Genomic DNA, 17,980 nt, shown 5'->3' on the forward strand with positions numbered 1-17,980 from the left:
GATCACAATTATCGGGCTTAAGTATCATCAAATGGATCACAACAACATCAACCCGTTTTTATTAAAACCAAAACCCACAATTGATTGCAGCCTACATAATATTAGAAAATATGCTAACATTTTGGAGAACAATTTGGAAGGGGTTGTACACTGTACATAGAAGACATAGTTTTGGAGAGGAGAGATTGAAGAACATAGAGGAGAATACCAACAACAATTGAAGTATTTTTGGGTTATTCTCTTCTCTTAATTTCATGAATCTTTTAGTGTTCTTCATGATTATATGTAGCTAAATACTATTCTAGGGTTTATGGTGAATCTTGCAATTAAAATTCCTTTTGCTATGTCTTAGCTTTTATATGTTCTAGTTTCTAATTTGAATTTCGATATTTTGTTCAATTAATGTTATCTTATGGATTTTATCACATGATTAGGAATGATCAACCTATGAATGTTTATAATCAATTGATTGATCAGCGACCGTACTGCAGTTAATTGGTGGACCTATAGGATAAATGAGACTTAGATTATTGCATGACCAAACCTTAATCTTAGTCTTCCAATCATTCAACCTTTTTGTGCTTTATGATTTTCTTGAATTTCTACTCTTTGCATGACCAAACAAGGGGTTAATTTAGGGAAACGAATATTAATCACGAATGACCAAACGGGTTAATAGTTTTAGTAAAGGGATTGGTAATTGAGTTAAAATAAAGGAATTCAGGTGGAACTAGATGTAGGGAATCAATGATTGCGAGTGAAACCATGACCCTAAGCCTCTCTATTTTGAATCACAACTTTTACTTTTGTTTGTGTTCGTTCGTATTTTCTATTTACTTATTTAGTTACTAAAAACAATGGAATCATCGATTAGTCTAAATAATAAATAGTCTTAACTAGTTTGGTAATTGTTAATTAATCCCTGTGGATACGATAATCTTTTATACTACTTCTGCGCTAGAGTACACTTGCTCTATGTGTGTTTTTAATGCAACAATACCACTAAATAAAGACTTTAAATATTTGTAATATTTTAATTATTAATGTTGATGGATACTCTGTCAAAAAAATGATACAATGTTGGACAAGGCATGTGGATTACCAATACCATATATTATTTTCCAAGCAAAAAAAAAAAAAGAATAACAAATAATTAATTATTTATATATATATATCTAATTATTTGCAGTACAGAACATGTACATATATGTATGTTTAAATATCATATAGTAGACTAGTAGTATATAATTTAAAAGAAACTAGCTCCAATTTATGACTTTATTATTTCAAATATTATTTAATAATTACTTAATGTATTATTATTTCAAACATTATAAATTTATGACTTTGGATAGGCCCTTTCTATCCAATTTTTGGAATCTCAGTAACAATTCCATCTATATCAATCCAAACCCAAACGTTGTTACAAAGAAAGTATGGGGGAACCAAAGTTCCCTCTAGCACAATATTAGCATGCACCAATGGATTCTCTCTCTCAATTATAGTCACTGCCACCTTTCCTTCCACTCCAACTAATTCTGGCCATGAATCCTTACCTGCACATGTAACGTACGTACACAATATTCATTAATTAATTCAACCATCAAAATATATTAATTAAATCTCATAAACCATTTAGTTTATTATTCACATGTACATTATGCACGTAAACATATTAATATTTACCACCTTTGCAGTCACCCTTATTAGACATTTTTTTGTCTTTTTAATCCTTCAATCTATATGACTATGTGTGTATTTTTATTTTTCCTTGTGCAATTTTTGTGTTTGTGATATGTTAATGCATTGCAATATATGAGGTATTTATAGTAGTTTTTGGTGGCAATCTTATGGATTTTTGGACGGTGCATGATTTGTACAGTACGGATAAGATTTTATTAAATTTTATGATATCACGTAATTAGTTTTCTTGTTTATGAAGCTTACATACATGTTGATTTTTTTTTTTGATACACATGTTGATTATTTTAGGTAACAACATGGTATTGTAAAAGGATTGGCACTTGACAATTTGTTCTCATGACGTGTTTATGCAGCCGTTTTGGATTTTTTATAATCACTTTAAATTTGGAAAATTTTATGATCTTTGGATTAAAAATGTGTGCACGGATACGTCGATAAGGATAAGAATTGATTAAATATAGGTTTTAATTCGTGATTATCTTAATTGAATACCATAACATTTATTTAACTTTTGTAAAATTCTTGATTGAATACCACAAGACTTTTATATTATAAAAAAAATCTTCTAAAATCCATTGAAATCTCAATCCAATACACCCCCCTTAGATACAATTTTGGTCATCTATTTTCTTTTTGCCAAGTAGCCTAGTGGTTAGAAAATCCACCTTAAAGGTGAATAAGTGAAGTGTCCCGGGTTCGAACCCGGGCTCCTGCACATAAAGTGTGATGTCCCTACCAATTGAACTAAGTTCACGGGGACATTTTGATCATCTATTTTATTATTAAATATATAATTTAGTCTCTTTATTTTTTTCCCGCAATTTTAGTCCTCTATTTTAAAAAATTGAGACATTTTCCTCTATAGATAAATGAAAATGTTGCCTATAGATAATGAGTTGCTTATAATGGAACCGACCTAAATAACCGGAGATCCCACGAATTATGTTCAATGGATAATAACACGTTGTGAGTAATATGAGATGATCATATGCTATCATTATAAATAAGAGAGGCATGAACTCTATGTGATTTAAACTCTATGTGTAGTAGAGTATTTAGCTACATGAGTACCCTTGATAGATTCATATATGTTAATGTTGAAGTAGGGTCTGTTTCAAAAGAATTTCAAAGCATAATTCCTAGAGCGTTCGTTAAATTAGGATAGTCGTGCCGAGTCATTAAAGCACAAACTTTTATAATACACCCTAAAAAAATGGTTGTGTCATAAGTTTGATATTAGAGATAGAGTTCAAAACTACTAGTCACTGTTGTTGAATATGAATCTTACTATGCAAATGTACAAGTCAATAGCTAGACACATGTGTCCATGCACAATCTTAGAAATGTTTGGCCTTATTTCTGAAATAGTACTTTTTAAAATTCAGTTGGAGGATTATCAGAACTTGAATGGACTATTAATATGATAGAAACTTGGTAAGAAATAAACACAAATTATGAACTAATACATGAATGTGTGAATTTGAAAAAGTTCTATAAATCGCAGACATCACACTTTTGAGAAATTGATTAGGTTAACCCTAATCTGCTCAACCAATAAAAAACAAAAGAAAATAAGACGTATTATTGGACAAAACTTGTGAAGTACCAATACCATATATTATTTCCCAAGTAATGAAAATGTAAAACAAATAATTTATTTATTTACTTACATACATATTTGTCGTACAGAACATGTACATGTACGTTTAAATAATAACATAATATAGTATAGTACGTTGTATATAATTAAGAGGAGTGATATTTGGACAACTATAATTGGAAAGAAACTAACTCTCCTTATTCAAATATATATATATATATATATATTCGACGATGAACATAGACTATAGTAGACACTTTCTATCCAATTATTGGAACCTGCTTGACAATTCCATTTTTATCAACCCAAACCCAAACCCTATCGCAACGAAAGTCTTGGGTTACATCAGATCCTTCTAGCACAATCTCAGCATTCACCAATGGATTCTCCCTCTCAATTGTAGCCTCTGCCACCTTTCCTTCCACTCCAACTAATTCTGACCATGAATCCTTACCTACACATGTATACAACATTAATATTAATTAAATCAAAACCATCAAAATATATATGAATTAAATCTCATAAACCATATATTAGTTTATTATTCATATGTATATGCACATAAACATATTAATCTTTACCACCTTCGCATTCACCCCTATTACTCATGTTTAAGCTTTTTAACCCTTCAATATATATGACAATGTGTATTTTTATTTTTCCTTGTGCAATTCTTGTGTTTGTGTTGTGATGTATTAATGCAATTCTAGGGTATTTATAGTGGTTTTTGGTGGCAATCTTATGGCTTGTTGAACGGTGTATGATTTGTACGTACGGATAAGATTTTGTCAAATTTTATAACATCACGCAATCAATTTTCTTATGGACGAATCATTGCATGTTGATTATTATTTTAGGAAACAAAATGGTAATAGAATTGGCACTTGACAATTTGTTCTCATAACATGTCCGTGTGCAGCCTTTTTAGATTTTTAATAATAAGGACTTAATTTGGATTTATTTTTAGGTAAAAACTCTGACTCCCCTTGTTTCTTTTATGAGTGAGGTATACACCTTACTTTATACTGGAATCGATAAAGTTTATTGAGATGTCATATGTTTGATCTCGACGGGTTAGGAGGATTGAAGTCCTTTTGTTGCTTTGTCCTATGGTTGATCTTTGTCTCTTTCTTCCTTAGAGATATCTTTCTTCTCGTGGTTGTGCCCGCCTTTGAGGGGCTCTACTTTGGTAGTGGTGTGTCATATTGCTTCTTTGTAGTTTTATTTGTCTGTTTGTTTTTCTATCTTACTTTAAAGCTTGTTAGATTTCGATGGAACATACTCATGATACTTCCTTATTTTTTTGAACTTTCTCTTGTATTAATTTTTGTCCTTTCTATATTTATTATTTTCTATATTTATTATACTCAGTATAATATATCTATCATTAGAAAAAAACCAATGACTTAATTTGGATGATTTTATGATGCATTTGAATTATATGTGAGCACTAACAACACGGTGATAGGGATAAGGATTGATTAAAATTATAAATTTGATTAAACTTACAACATATATAAGATTCAATACTCAAGTCCCAACCCCCCTATCACAAGCGTTATGGGTTGCTCAAGTCCCAGAAAGCTTCAATACTCCCCATCTTCCCACTTTCGATGGAAAGACCGAGACCCTTGGCAGTTGAGAGCAAATTAACAACCATCATTGGAGCTGTTGAGCACCTAAAGTACAAACTATTACCGGGTATGTTCAAATCAAAGATGCCGCTTTACCATATGGTACATGAATCTTCCGACAAATTCGATCGAGAACTATGCAGATTTCCAAAAAAGTTCATTCACTAATTTTCGGGTTCAAAACACGTCAAGGTTACAACAAGTTTATTTTCCATCCGCCAAAACTACGCGAAACCCCTCCATGAGTACTTGGCAAGGTTTTGCGAAGCAACAAAATAGGTTTCCAACCTCAACCAAGAAATATTTGTAGCAGCATTTCACAACGGTCTCAAGGCAGGACATTTCAACGAGTCTTTGGCTCAGAAACCCGCCTCCTCAATGCAAGAAGTGATCAAAAGGGCAGAATGATATACCAAACGAGAAGAGAGTAATACATAGATGCCAGGCAAAAAGATTACAGAGCTAGAGGGAATAAGGCTCCTGATAATCAACAGCAGAGGCGTTGGCCACCACATGAGGCACTGTGGCAAGGGCACCACAAGAAACCGTATCACCAGCAACCAAGGCATGGGGATAAGACTTATCCCCCTGCAAGGCGTTATAACCCCTGAACAACGCCAAAGTGCATGTTTTACATGAGATCTTGATAGCAGTATTGGCCACTCTTTCCCCCGCAAGAGATAAGGATGCTCGAATGGGGCTTAACGAAAATGGTTAGTGCGCCTATCACAGGTGCAAGGGACAAGACACTGAAAAATGCTTTAGACTAAGGGATTTAATCAAGGTTATCAGGATCGAGTTTTTACGTCAACTCGTTTTGCCTAGGTAAACTCGACTCATAAAATCGTACGAGTTTACCAAAAATTAAAATAATATTAAAATTATTATGTACATGGCATATATACTAGTATAATACTATAAATACTAGTATATTAAAATTATTATGTACATGTACGTTTAAATAATAACATAATATAGTATAGTACGTTGTATATAATTAAGAGGAGTGATATTTGGACAACTATAATTGGAAAGAAACTAACTCTCCTTATTCAAATATATATATATATATATATTCGACGATGAACATAGACTATAGTAGACACTTTCTATCCAATTATTGGAACCTGCTTGACAATTCCATTTTTATCAACCCAAACCCAAACCCTATCGCAACGAAAGTCTTGGGTTACATCAGATCCTTCTAGCACAATCTCAGCATTCACCAATGGATTCTCCCTCTCAATTGTAGCCTCTGCCACCTTTCCTTCCACTCCAACTAATTCTGACCATGAATCCTTACCTACACATGTATACAACATTAATATTAATTAAATCAAAACCATCAAAATATATATGAATTAAATCTCATAAACCATATATTAGTTTATTATTCATATGTATATGCACATAAACATATTAATCTTTACCACCTTCGCATTCACCCCTATTACTCATGTTTAAGCTTTTTAACCCTTCAATATATATGACAATGTGTATTTTTATTTTTCCTTGTGCAATTCTTGTGTTTGTGTTGTGATGTATTAATGCAATTCTAGGGTATTTATAGTGGTTTTTGGTGGCAATCTTATGGCTTGTTGAACGGTGTATGATTTGTACGTACGGATAAGATTTTGTCAAATTTTATAACATCACGCAATCAATTTTCTTATGGACGAATCATTGCATGTTGATTATTATTTTAGGAAACAAAATGGTAATAGAATTGGCACTTGACAATTTGTTCTCATAACATGTCCGTGTGCAGCCTTTTTAGATTTTTAATAATAAGGACTTAATTTGGATTTATTTTTAGGTAAAAACTCTGACTCCCCTTGTTTCTTTTATGAGTGAGGTATACACCTTACTTTATACTGGAATCGATAAAGTTTATTGAGATGTCATATGTTTGATCTCGACGGGTTAGGAGGATTGAAGTCCTTTTGTTGCTTTGTCCTATGGTTGATCTTTGTCTCTTTCTTCCTTAGAGATATCTTTCTTCTCGTGGTTGTGCCCGCCTTTGAGGGGCTCTACTTTGGTAGTGGTGTGTCATATTGCTTCTTTGTAGTTTTATTTGTCTGTTTGTTTTTCTATCTTACTTTAAAGCTTGTTAGATTTCGATGGAACATACTCATGATACTTCCTTATTTTTTTGAACTTTCTCTTGTATTAATTTTTGTCCTTTCTATATTTATTATTTTCTATATTTATTATACTCAGTATAATATATCTATCATTAGAAAAAAACCAATGACTTAATTTGGATGATTTTATGATGCATTTGAATTATATGTGAGCACTAACAACACGGTGATAGGGATAAGGATTGATTAAAATTATAAATTTGATTAAACTTACAACATATATAAGATTCAATACTCAAGTCCCAACCCCCCTATCACAAGCGTTATGGGTTGCTCAAGTCCCAGAAAGCTTCAATACTCCCCATCTTCCCACTTTCGATGGAAAGACCGAGACCCTTGGCAGTTGAGAGCAAATTAACAACCATCATTGGAGCTGTTGAGCACCTAAAGTACAAACTATTACCGGGTATGTTCAAATCAAAGATGCCGCTTTACCATATGGTACATGAATCTTCCGACAAATTCGATCGAGAACTATGCAGATTTCCAAAAAAGTTCATTCACTAATTTTCGGGTTCAAAACACGTCAAGGTTACAACAAGTTTATTTTCCATCCGCCAAAACTACGCGAAACCCCTCCATGAGTACTTGGCAAGGTTTTGCGAAGCAACAAAATAGGTTTCCAACCTCAACCAAGAAATATTTGTAGCAGCATTTCACAACGGTCTCAAGGCAGGACATTTCAACGAGTCTTTGGCTCAGAAACCCGCCTCCTCAATGCAAGAAGTGATCAAAAGGGCAGAATGATATACCAAACGAGAAGAGAGTAATACATAGATGCCAGGCAAAAAGATTACAGAGCTAGAGGGAATAAGGCTCCTGATAATCAACAGCAGAGGCGTTGGCCACCACATGAGGCACTGTGGCAAGGGCACCACAAGAAACCGTATCACCAGCAACCAAGGCATGGGGATAAGACTTATCCCCCTGCAAGGCGTTATAACCCCTGAACAACGCCAAAGTGCATGTTTTACATGAGATCTTGATAGCAGTATTGGCCACTCTTTCCCCCGCAAGAGATAAGGATGCTCGAATGGGGCTTAACGAAAATGGTTAGTGCGCCTATCACAGGTGCAAGGGACAAGACACTGAAAAATGCTTTAGACTAAGGGATTTAATCAAGGTTATCAGGATCGAGTTTTTACGTCAACTCGTTTTGCCTAGGTAAACTCGACTCATAAAATCGTACGAGTTTACCAAAAATTAAAATAATATTAAAATTATTATGTACATGGCATATATACTAGTATAATACTATAAAAAAGTCAATATTTCAAAATATATACTTAATTTATAAAGGTAAAATATACCAAATCACCATATAAATAGCATTATGTCCATAAACTTTTATTAAAATATACAATTAAACAAAAGAAATTGAGACAAAAAATGAAAATTAACTTTTATAGGTAAACTTGCAATCACAAGTAAACTCGTGCGACGAGTTTACACGATTCCAACGAGTTTGACCGAGTTAACTCGGTGTAAACTCGTTTTTTTTTCCGAGTTTACCGAAAAATGAGAGTTTACATCCGATTTAACACGTTTTTGATACCTAAAAACGTAAAATCGAATGCGTTACGCGTTAAAACACGATTTTAACAACAATAGATTTAATTGAAGAATTAATCAAAAGCGAACACTAATATTTTTAATTGTCTATTTGTAAAAATTATAAAAACTTGATATTTTAAAAATACTCATCAAAACAAATCAAACAAGATCTCATTTATTAATGTTTACATCTATATGTTATTAAAAAAATACGATCAATACAAGATAAATGAATAATACATTTAGTGATATATTTTGGGTTATTTATGTTTTTTTTTTCGTTTAATTTTCTACCGACCATTAGATTGATCTAATGAATAAAATTTGAAGAAGGAGAGAGAAGTAGAAAACTTTGAAGGAGAGGATCCGTCCGGTTCTACTCTCTGCTTTGTTTCACTCTCTTTTTCAGTATACGGCGGCGGCGCAAGAACGATAAACAAACAAACATGTTGGACATCAACCTATTCAGGGAAGAAAAGGGTCACAACCCCGAACTCATCCGTGAATCCCAACGCCGTCGTTTTGCCAGCGTCGAAGTCGTTGATGAAATCATCAATCTCGACAAAGAATGGCGAAAACGTAAGTACTCATAAATCCTCTTCCCTTTAACATACATTCACAATCTCATCTTTAACCTAATAATCCTTTCAATTTTTATTTTTATTTTTTCTCAGGTCAATTCGAGTTGGAAAATCTCCGCAAAGAAGTCAACAAGATCAACAAAGAAGTTTCCAAACTCAAGCGTGTTAGTATCACTATCTTCATTTTCATCTTTTTACATGCAATTTCAAATCCTCGTTATTTTAAGGGCATGTTTGTTATAGATTTTTTAAAAATAGATTCTTATAGTGTTAAATAATTTTGTGTAAAATAAATTTACAAAGAAACTTTTTATAAAAGCTTCAAATGAAAATTTCCTTTGAATAGTTATTCTTAAAATGTTATTTTAGGAATTTCATCATTTGATTGAAAAAAAAATTGAATATCAAAATTTCGAAAAATCACTTAATTTTGAAGCTATTTCAAATAGATTTTCATAAAAATCATTTTTGAAATACAACTTTTTGCAAAAAATTGTGATTTTGACTATGTTTTGATCTTCAATAATATGTGTTTATGTTATATGATGTCAAAATTAGTGTTTCAATTTAGAAAAAATGAATATAAAAAACTTGTAATATTTTGAAAAACTGTTTTAGAAAATCTATTTTAAAAAATACAAAGAAAAAATCCTTTTTTTTTTTAAGCTGAAACAAACAGGCCCTAAATTCGATCGTCAATTCGATTGTAAATTCGATTGTGAATTCCATTTTTGTGTATGTGTTAGGCTGGTGAAGATGCAACCAAGCTCATTGCTGATTCTGAAGAGACTAAGAAGAAGATAGCTGAGAAAGAGGTGGAGGCTAAGGAAACTCTAAGCCTTTTGAATACCAAATTGGAAACTATTGGAAACCTAATCCATGATTCTGTTCGAGTTGACAATGATGAGGTATTTTCTATTTTTATTTTATATGGATTTTTATCTTTGATAATGTAATCATTGTTTTAAAAATTTTGGGATGATTTATGTTTTAGGCCAATAATGAAGTCATTAGAACATGGGGGGAGAAAAGGGTTGAGCCTAAACTCAAGAATCATGTGGATCTAGTTGACCTACTTGGGATAGCTGATTTGAAGAAAGGTTTGAATTTATTCATTTTTACTTAAAGTCATTCTGACCAAAATTGAGTTGAATTGAATGTAAAGTGATTTATGTTTGGATACATTCCTGTAAAAGTGAGTTGAGCAATAGGTTTTAGTGTAAAAATCAATTTTTGAATGAAAAGCTACCATTTCTAGCTTTAAGTAGAATCAATTCTGGTGAATTCTACTCTAGAGAAACCAAATATGTCAAAATCAGTTCTACTCCTTGGCCTCTCTAGAAGTGGAACGAAACATACACGAAACTGTGTTTATTGGTTTAGTTGTTGCAGTAGTGCGTGATTTGCACAATATCTTTCTGCCACTATACTGAATTTGGACACTGTTGAGTATTTTGATTTGTTGTGACATATTGCTTGATTCATTAGAATCTAATTATCATAGTATGATTTCTTTAAGTTAATTGTGTGCATCATTGTTTTTGCTGTATTTGTGTTTCCCACCCGATGCCTTTTATGTTAATCACCAATGGAACACTGCTCTCTTTCAACTTTAGTAGCTAAGGCTTTCAATAGTTTCTGCATTTCTGGTCAGATACCTTCTCTGAATGTATCCTAATCCCTTTTTGTCATGTTGTTTGATGCATTATAGGAGCTGATGTAGCTGGAGGTAGAGGTTACTACCTCATAGGAGATGGTGTTCGTCTTAATCAAGCTCTAATCAACTTTGGGCTTGAGTTTTTAGAGAAAAGGGAATATACTTTATTACAAACTCCTTTCTTCATGAGAAAAGATATGATGTCCAAGTGTGCTCAATTAGCCCAATTTGATGAAGAACTTTATAAGGTAAAATTTTCAAGTTTATTCCATTATTGATCTGGGTGTCCATGTAAGAGTTTGATTTTATCATAAGACATATCAGCAAGGCCTCTGTATATAGATGATATTCTATTACGAGCTTATAATTTGTGTTTTAGATGCTTATGTTTTATCTTTTTAAAGTGCCAAACTGCCAATAACATAATTGTAGATTGTCCTTTTTCTGTTTATTTGTTTTCATTCACGAGGACAAAGATGCCACCTTTTTTTCATTATATTTTCCATTTTTAAAATTTTGTAATGGAAATGATTTCCACTCTCCACTCTCCAGTCTTGATTTAAAGCAAGCATAGTGGTGGCCTTTTTGTATTATACTCTCCACTCTCCAGTCTTGATTTAAAGCAAAAGTACCTAACCTCACACTAACTAAGAAATTTAGTTAAGTGCAATTAATTTTCTCAATCTCATACAAAATGTGTGCATTCTTTCTCTCTATTTTTGATGGTTAAAATGTGTGCATTCTGAAAAGCGATATTGATGAAAACTTGTTTCATGAGAACAAGAGTCAATGAAAAAGAAAACTTATATTAATATAGGTGTATTTCTGTAATGGCATCATTAAATATATTGAAAGTTGTTTTATATTCTGAGGCCACCAAATATGAATACTTGCTTACATTAGAGACTGGAGGGAGTGAATGATTATACTGTCTGAAATTGAAACTACATAACAAGCCAAAGATCACCCAATCTTTTCTTCTGATCTGAACATATCTAAGGAATTATTATTTTTAGGTAACTGGTGAAGGAGATGACAAATATCTGATTGCAACAGCAGAGCAGCCACTTTGTGCATATCATATAGATGATTGGATCCACCCTACCCAGCTACCCCTAAGGTAACATTGAATTTAGTTGCACGTTTAATATTAAAACTGGAAAAAATATGTTATTTTAAATTTTGGAAACATGCTTTCTGCAGGTATGCTGGATATTCATCTTGCTTTAGGAAAGAAGCTGGATCTCACGGTCGAGATACTCTAGGAATATTCCGAGTTCACCAATTTGAGAAAGTGGAACAGTTTTGTATTACTTCCCCAAATGACAATGATTCATGGGACATGCATGAGGAAATGCTTAAGAACTCTGAGGAGTTTTACAAGGCGGTACGACAATTTCCTTCATTATAAAGCCATTCTTTCATTTGAGTTCTTATTAAAAAGAATTTATAATAGAGTAATTTACGTTCTCCTTCCCTAAGAGATAGGAGTGCTATATATTATACTATAATATGGTCTTGAATATCTATGGGATTAAGCCACCTTCTTGTCTTTGACATGCCAAACACGTCTAACCAGAGGAATGTTTAATGCATCTCTATATTTCTTTTAAATTTAGATATATAGGACTTTGTTGTATGTTTATGATTATTGTCTGTCTTATGTATTGGCTAAGTACTAATACTTTATGTTGATATTATTGCCATTGCATATAGATTATTCTCTTGGTTGTTATTGACCTAAACTGTATGCTTTATTTGCCCTCCTTTTTATTTTACATCTTCTCTTATGTAGTTACATTTTGTTTTATTTGCTGCAGTTGAACATTCCATATCAAATTGTTTCCATTGTATCTGGTGCTTTAAATGATGCTGCAGCAAAGAAGTATGATCTTGAAGCATGGTTTCCAGCTTCTCAAACTTACAGAGAGTTGGTATCCTGTTCAAATTGTACAGACTACCAGGCCAGAAAATTAGAAATTCGATATGGTCAGAAAAAGGTCAGTTATGCCCAGGTTCATCGTATTTATGCCATTATTACTTGGTATTATTCAGTAACTTTTGGATGAAGTTAATTTCCAGAGAGAGGAGGGGGAGAGATCTTTCCCTGTATATGTAAGAATGTTGTAATATCAATTTATGAAACCCATTCTTCCTGAAATTTCTATGTTTTTTCATTCAAATTGAAATTGTAGACAAGTAAATTTTTTTATCTTTGTTAAAACATTTTGAGAATAACTGTTGGTGATGATGGTCCTTACTTATGTTTATAGGCCTGATATGTTATGATCCTAGACTCCAATAGCTTAAAGTGTGTCAATGACCACACTTGTGTTGCCATCAGCAATATGTTTATTTTTTTTTTTGGCTACTGATTTCAACCCTCTACAAGAATGTAATTTCATAATTTTAACAGTTAGCCTTTACATCTTTTTTCGTGTTGCAGAGCAATGAGCAGTTGAAGCAATATGTTCATTTGTTGAACTCTACTCTCACTGCTACTGAAAGGACCATTTGCTGCATACTAGAGAACAACCAAAAGGAGGATGGGGTAGAGATACCAGAAGTCCTCAGGCCATTCATGGGTGGAAAGACTTTCCTACCCTTCAAGAACCAACCGAGTAATGAAGCCAAAGGGAAGAAATCGAAGGCCTAATTGCATTATTTTTAGTCTGAATGATATTTATGAAGAGCTAGTTTAGAATTATAGGTTATGACCAATGTTATTCCTTCCATCATAACCTGTTTTCAACTGCTTCCATCCCCTTCTCGTTGTATGCTTTAATTAAATAGTAAATTATCTTTAAGGAACACAATATTTTGCAGAAAGGACGTAGTTGGCATTATCTGTAACTCTATTCATTTATAAACTGTGTGCTCTATTATTCACTTTGTTTTGGCTGTTTTATACATTGTGAAAGACTAAGACTCCGATCGGATGTCCAGTTTTGCATGAAAATGGCAAAACATGTGTATTTTTGTTGCCATAGTATGTATAGCGAGATTTGAGTGTAATTTAGTGCAAGGGAGTCCTGGTTTATGGGACTATAATTCTGAAGTCTGCATTGGTTTCTATCTTGCAGGGCATTGAAACATGTTCAATTTAATCGAGCTGCTCGTATACTAAATTCAGTTACGAATTTCATTGGAAAGAGGAATGCAGTCTGGAAAATTGGGACTAGAATATTCAATGTAGTGTAGTAGGAAGGGAATGGGGTGTGGCTTTATTTGTTGGCCAGCCTTATGGCTATGCCTAGTTTTACAACTAAGGTTATATATTTTACGGATAGTTTTTCCAACTGCGATGATTGATTTAACCCTTAACCTTTGCACGATTCTTATGCGGTCGAAGACTGCAAATCTTTCAAAAATTGCTTAAATTATTCAAAAGTCATGTATCATGGATGTTACTTTAATTTGTTCTTTTTGTTTTTTGGATTCACCCCTAGCAAATGAAGTATTCATTGTCATAAACAACTATATATATTGATATTAGTCTATGAAAATTCTGAGTTTTTACTATGTACTACTTTTTATTTTTATTTTGAAGGGATTACTATGTACATACTTGATACCACACTTAACTTAACTAGTGTTTGATAGGTGATATTTATCCTGAATGTATTACATTAAACAATATTATTTATTTTCAGTATAATTTAGTTTATTGTTTCTTTCATGTTTAGTCACACTAATATTAAACGTCCGAGTGGATGGATGTAGTCAAAAAAGAAGGAAAAAATATGTTATTGGACAAGATTTTGTGCTTTGCAGAGGAAAACAAATAATTTATTTATGAACAAAATACACATTTGTCGTGGAGTGTACATGTATGTTATTAACATATACTATAGTATTGTATAGTATAGTATAGTATGTAATTAATTAATTATTTAATTGGAAAGAAACTAACTCTCCTTATTCAAACATTATATATGCATGCCATGATGTATGTATAAAGACACTATCTATCCAATTGTTGGAACTTGCTTAACAATTCCATTTTTATCAATCCAAACCCAGACCCTGTCACAACGGAAGTCTTGGATGACAACAGATCCTTCTGGCACAATGTTAGCTTTCACCAATGGATTCTCCCTCTCAATTGTAGCTGCTGCTACCTTTCCTTCCACTCCAACTAATTCTGGCCATGAATTCTTACCTACACATGTACACGATGTTAATTAATTAAACCAGCATCAAATTAATTTATTATTCATATGTATATATATGCACTGTAAACAAATTAACTCTTTACCTTGGCATTCATTATCAGACATTTTTTTTGGCTTATGGATGACTATATGTATGTGTGTGTACGTATTTTCTTCTTTGCAATTCTTGTGTTTGTGTTATATTAATGCATTGCATTACATGGGGTATTTATACTAGTACTAGTTATTGTTGGCAGCCTTATATTTTATGTATTGTGCCAAAATTTGTAGGAATGAGATATTGTCAAATTTGTTGATATCACGCAATCAGGGTTCTTGTTTACCAAGCATAGATACATTTTGACTTTTTTAGGTAACAAAATGATAATAGAATTGTCACTTCACAATTTGTTCCCATATGGTTTGTTTGTAAGTTTAGAAGAAAAGTGAGAAGGGAGGTTTTGGAAAAGAAAAAAAAAAAAATAAATGAAAAAATAGAAAATTTTAGAGATTTATTTACTTTATAATACAAAATTCTCTTAAATTAGAGAAGTAATGAAATTGTATTAGAAACTATTTTTAAAGTGTTTAAATTTACTTCAAATATAATAAAATTGATTACTACCAAGTTTACTAAGTTGTCCTTATTTATTTCTAATATAAAATTGATTACTACCAAGTTTATTAAGTTGTCCTTGTTAGTTTTAATAATATTCCAAATTTTATATCTTTCATTGTAGTTTTACTCTATTAAAAATATATGAATAAAAATAGGAACAAAATAAAAAGTATGAATCTATCCATTTAGGAACAAAACAAAAATAATCAAAAGATTATCGAAAGTTTAGCTGATATAAAAAAATGATTAAGATGAACGAGCATAAAAATAAGAACATGGAAACATAAACAATATTACTACCAATTTGCTTCTAAAAAAAATATATTACTACCAACTTATTAATTATAGAAAGTTTTGTTAAAAAAATAGAACATATTAATTATAATTTATTTAAAAACAAGAAAGATCACAATAGTTTCACTTATATTTTAATAATATTTTATAACAAATTTTTAAATTAATCCTTAATATAATAACAAACTTAATCGAATAAAAGTCATTAGACTCGTGGGAATGCGATCTCTAAACTAGTGATTTTTTAAAATCTCATCTTTAATGTTAACTTATAATAACAAACAATAAATTGGTTTAAGTGGTAAGAATATTAGTTCTCTTAAGCATATGTTCCATAGGTTCCGTACGAATATTATGATATCCAAAAAAAATGTTAACTTATAATATTTTCAAAATTAAAAATATATTAATAAAAAACATTGACTCATTCTTTATAAAATCACTCTTAAAAATGTGGAAGATTTCTCATTTTTATTTTCCCTCTAAGTTATCACCAGGGGCGTCTCCGAGTTTTAGGAGGCTCTGTGCAAAATATAAAAGTGGCCCCTTAATAAAAAAAAATAAAAAAAATTATCGATTTAAAATGCATATAATATAAAAAACAAACATTCTTGTAAACATATAAATTATCAATATTAAATCTTACATTAAATTAAATGGAACAAGAAATACAAAATAATTATCTTTGAATATAACGTCAAAAAGGAACATCATAATCTAAGATTAAATTTTATGCAAAGATTAAAATGGACTAGAACTATATTTACGAGTATAGATAACTAATATATTGATACTCATGATATTTATGAACATTAACAATATATATAACTATTATTTTAGGGCCTAAAAATTAATCTATTAATATACATCTGATATTTTATAGGTATAAATAATATATAAGTAATATTATAGGACCTCAAAATTTTGAGTTGAGGCCCTCAAAATTTTGAGGCCCTATGCCGTCGCACACCTCGGACATGCATGCGAGTCTCTGGTTATCACCTTCTCTTCCATTCAAACTCACAAAGTCTATTCATGAGGCTTTTTTCATTTAATAAGGGATTTTATCATCTTTCTCCTATGGATAAGGATTGATTAAATGTATAAGAGTTTAATTAAACGTACGTGCAGACATGAACAAAAGTATACAAGTAGGAAATGTATATATTTTGTATTTGTATATATCCTTTGAAACGTACGTGCCTTGTAGGAAAGATATATCTGTGTTCAAAGGAACTCTGTTAATTTCTACAAGGCACTTGATTTGGATGTTCAAAACATTGAAATTTCACTCAGAAAGAAAGAAAAAAAAAAAAAGTTTCAGTTTTACTTTTAACCATCTCTCAACTTTATATTTAAAGCGCCATCTAGTTGGTATTTACGGAAAACAACTAAAACTCTACAATTGTTGATAAATATTTGATAACAAGTAAAATACACTATTATTTTAGCTCGACTTACACATATTTTGATCTCGATTTATGCTTTTATGCTGGTATTTCGTGTTTATTTCAAGCATGTGTTGAATAAAAGTTGTTGCGCGTCGAAACGATGAAAAATGGTGAAAAAAAAGAGAAAAATACAAGCTTAAGACCTCCATGACGGGAGCGTCAGCAAGATGACGGCCGTCAAGCCCACCACCCGTCACCACTGAGTCAACAAAGCGAAGGAGCAAGTCAACCACGCCATGATAGTCAGATATACCGTCAGCCCCATGACAGCCATCTTGGAGCTATTTTCAATTCCAATTCCCGTTGTAGATTATAAATTCATGGTTAATAAATTTCCAGTATTTAGATTATTAATTGTGAGTTTTTAATTCTTGCTTTATTTTTATGTTCTTCATATGTTAGTGTTATTTGATTTCTATGTTACAATGAAGAAGATGACTACTTTTAATAAAAATTTATTTATTATTACCATATCTGAGTAGATTTCTATAGGTCCGAAATATAATGGCCGTCGTTAGTTGGTTCAGTGGTGATTGGTGCTGAACTTGATAGGGAGGACCGCGGTTCGATCCCCCACAACTGCGATCG

General features: G+C 31.8%; 1 protein-coding gene across 1 annotated transcript; it reads left to right on the plus strand.

Annotated features, from left to right (window-relative positions):
* The first annotated feature begins 8,916 nt into the window (after positions 1-8,916).
* On the plus strand, positions 8,917-13,766 carry LOC123902411 (serine--tRNA ligase-like). Its single transcript, XM_045952131.1, has 9 exons — positions 8,917-9,215; positions 9,311-9,381; positions 9,964-10,125; positions 10,212-10,317; positions 10,929-11,122; positions 11,891-11,994; positions 12,078-12,261; positions 12,695-12,874; positions 13,321-13,766. The coding sequence occupies exons 1-9, from the start codon at positions 9,083-9,085 to the stop codon at positions 13,528-13,530; spliced, it is 1,344 nt and encodes a 447-aa protein (XP_045808087.1). The 5' UTR covers positions 8,917-9,082; the 3' UTR covers positions 13,531-13,766.
* The last annotated feature ends 4,214 nt before the right edge of the window (positions 13,767-17,980 follow it).

The sequence above is a fragment of the Trifolium pratense genome, linkage group LG1 (assembly GCF_020283565.1).
Source record: "Trifolium pratense cultivar HEN17-A07 linkage group LG1, ARS_RC_1.1, whole genome shotgun sequence".
NCBI lineage: Eukaryota > Viridiplantae > Streptophyta > Magnoliopsida > Fabales > Fabaceae > Trifolium > Trifolium pratense.

Coding starts and splice junctions, on each gene's coding strand:
- LOC123902411 (XM_045952131.1), top strand. CDS start 9,083: ATGTTGGACATCAACCTATTCAGGGAAGAAAAGGGTCACAACCCCGAA. Junction 9,382..9,963: donor AAGTTTCCAAACTCAAGCGT/GTTAGTATCACT, acceptor TGTATGTGTTAG/GCTGGTGAAGATGCAACCAA. Junction 11,123..11,890: donor TTGATGAAGAACTTTATAAG/GTAAAATTTTCA, acceptor TATTATTTTTAG/GTAACTGGTGAAGGAGATGA.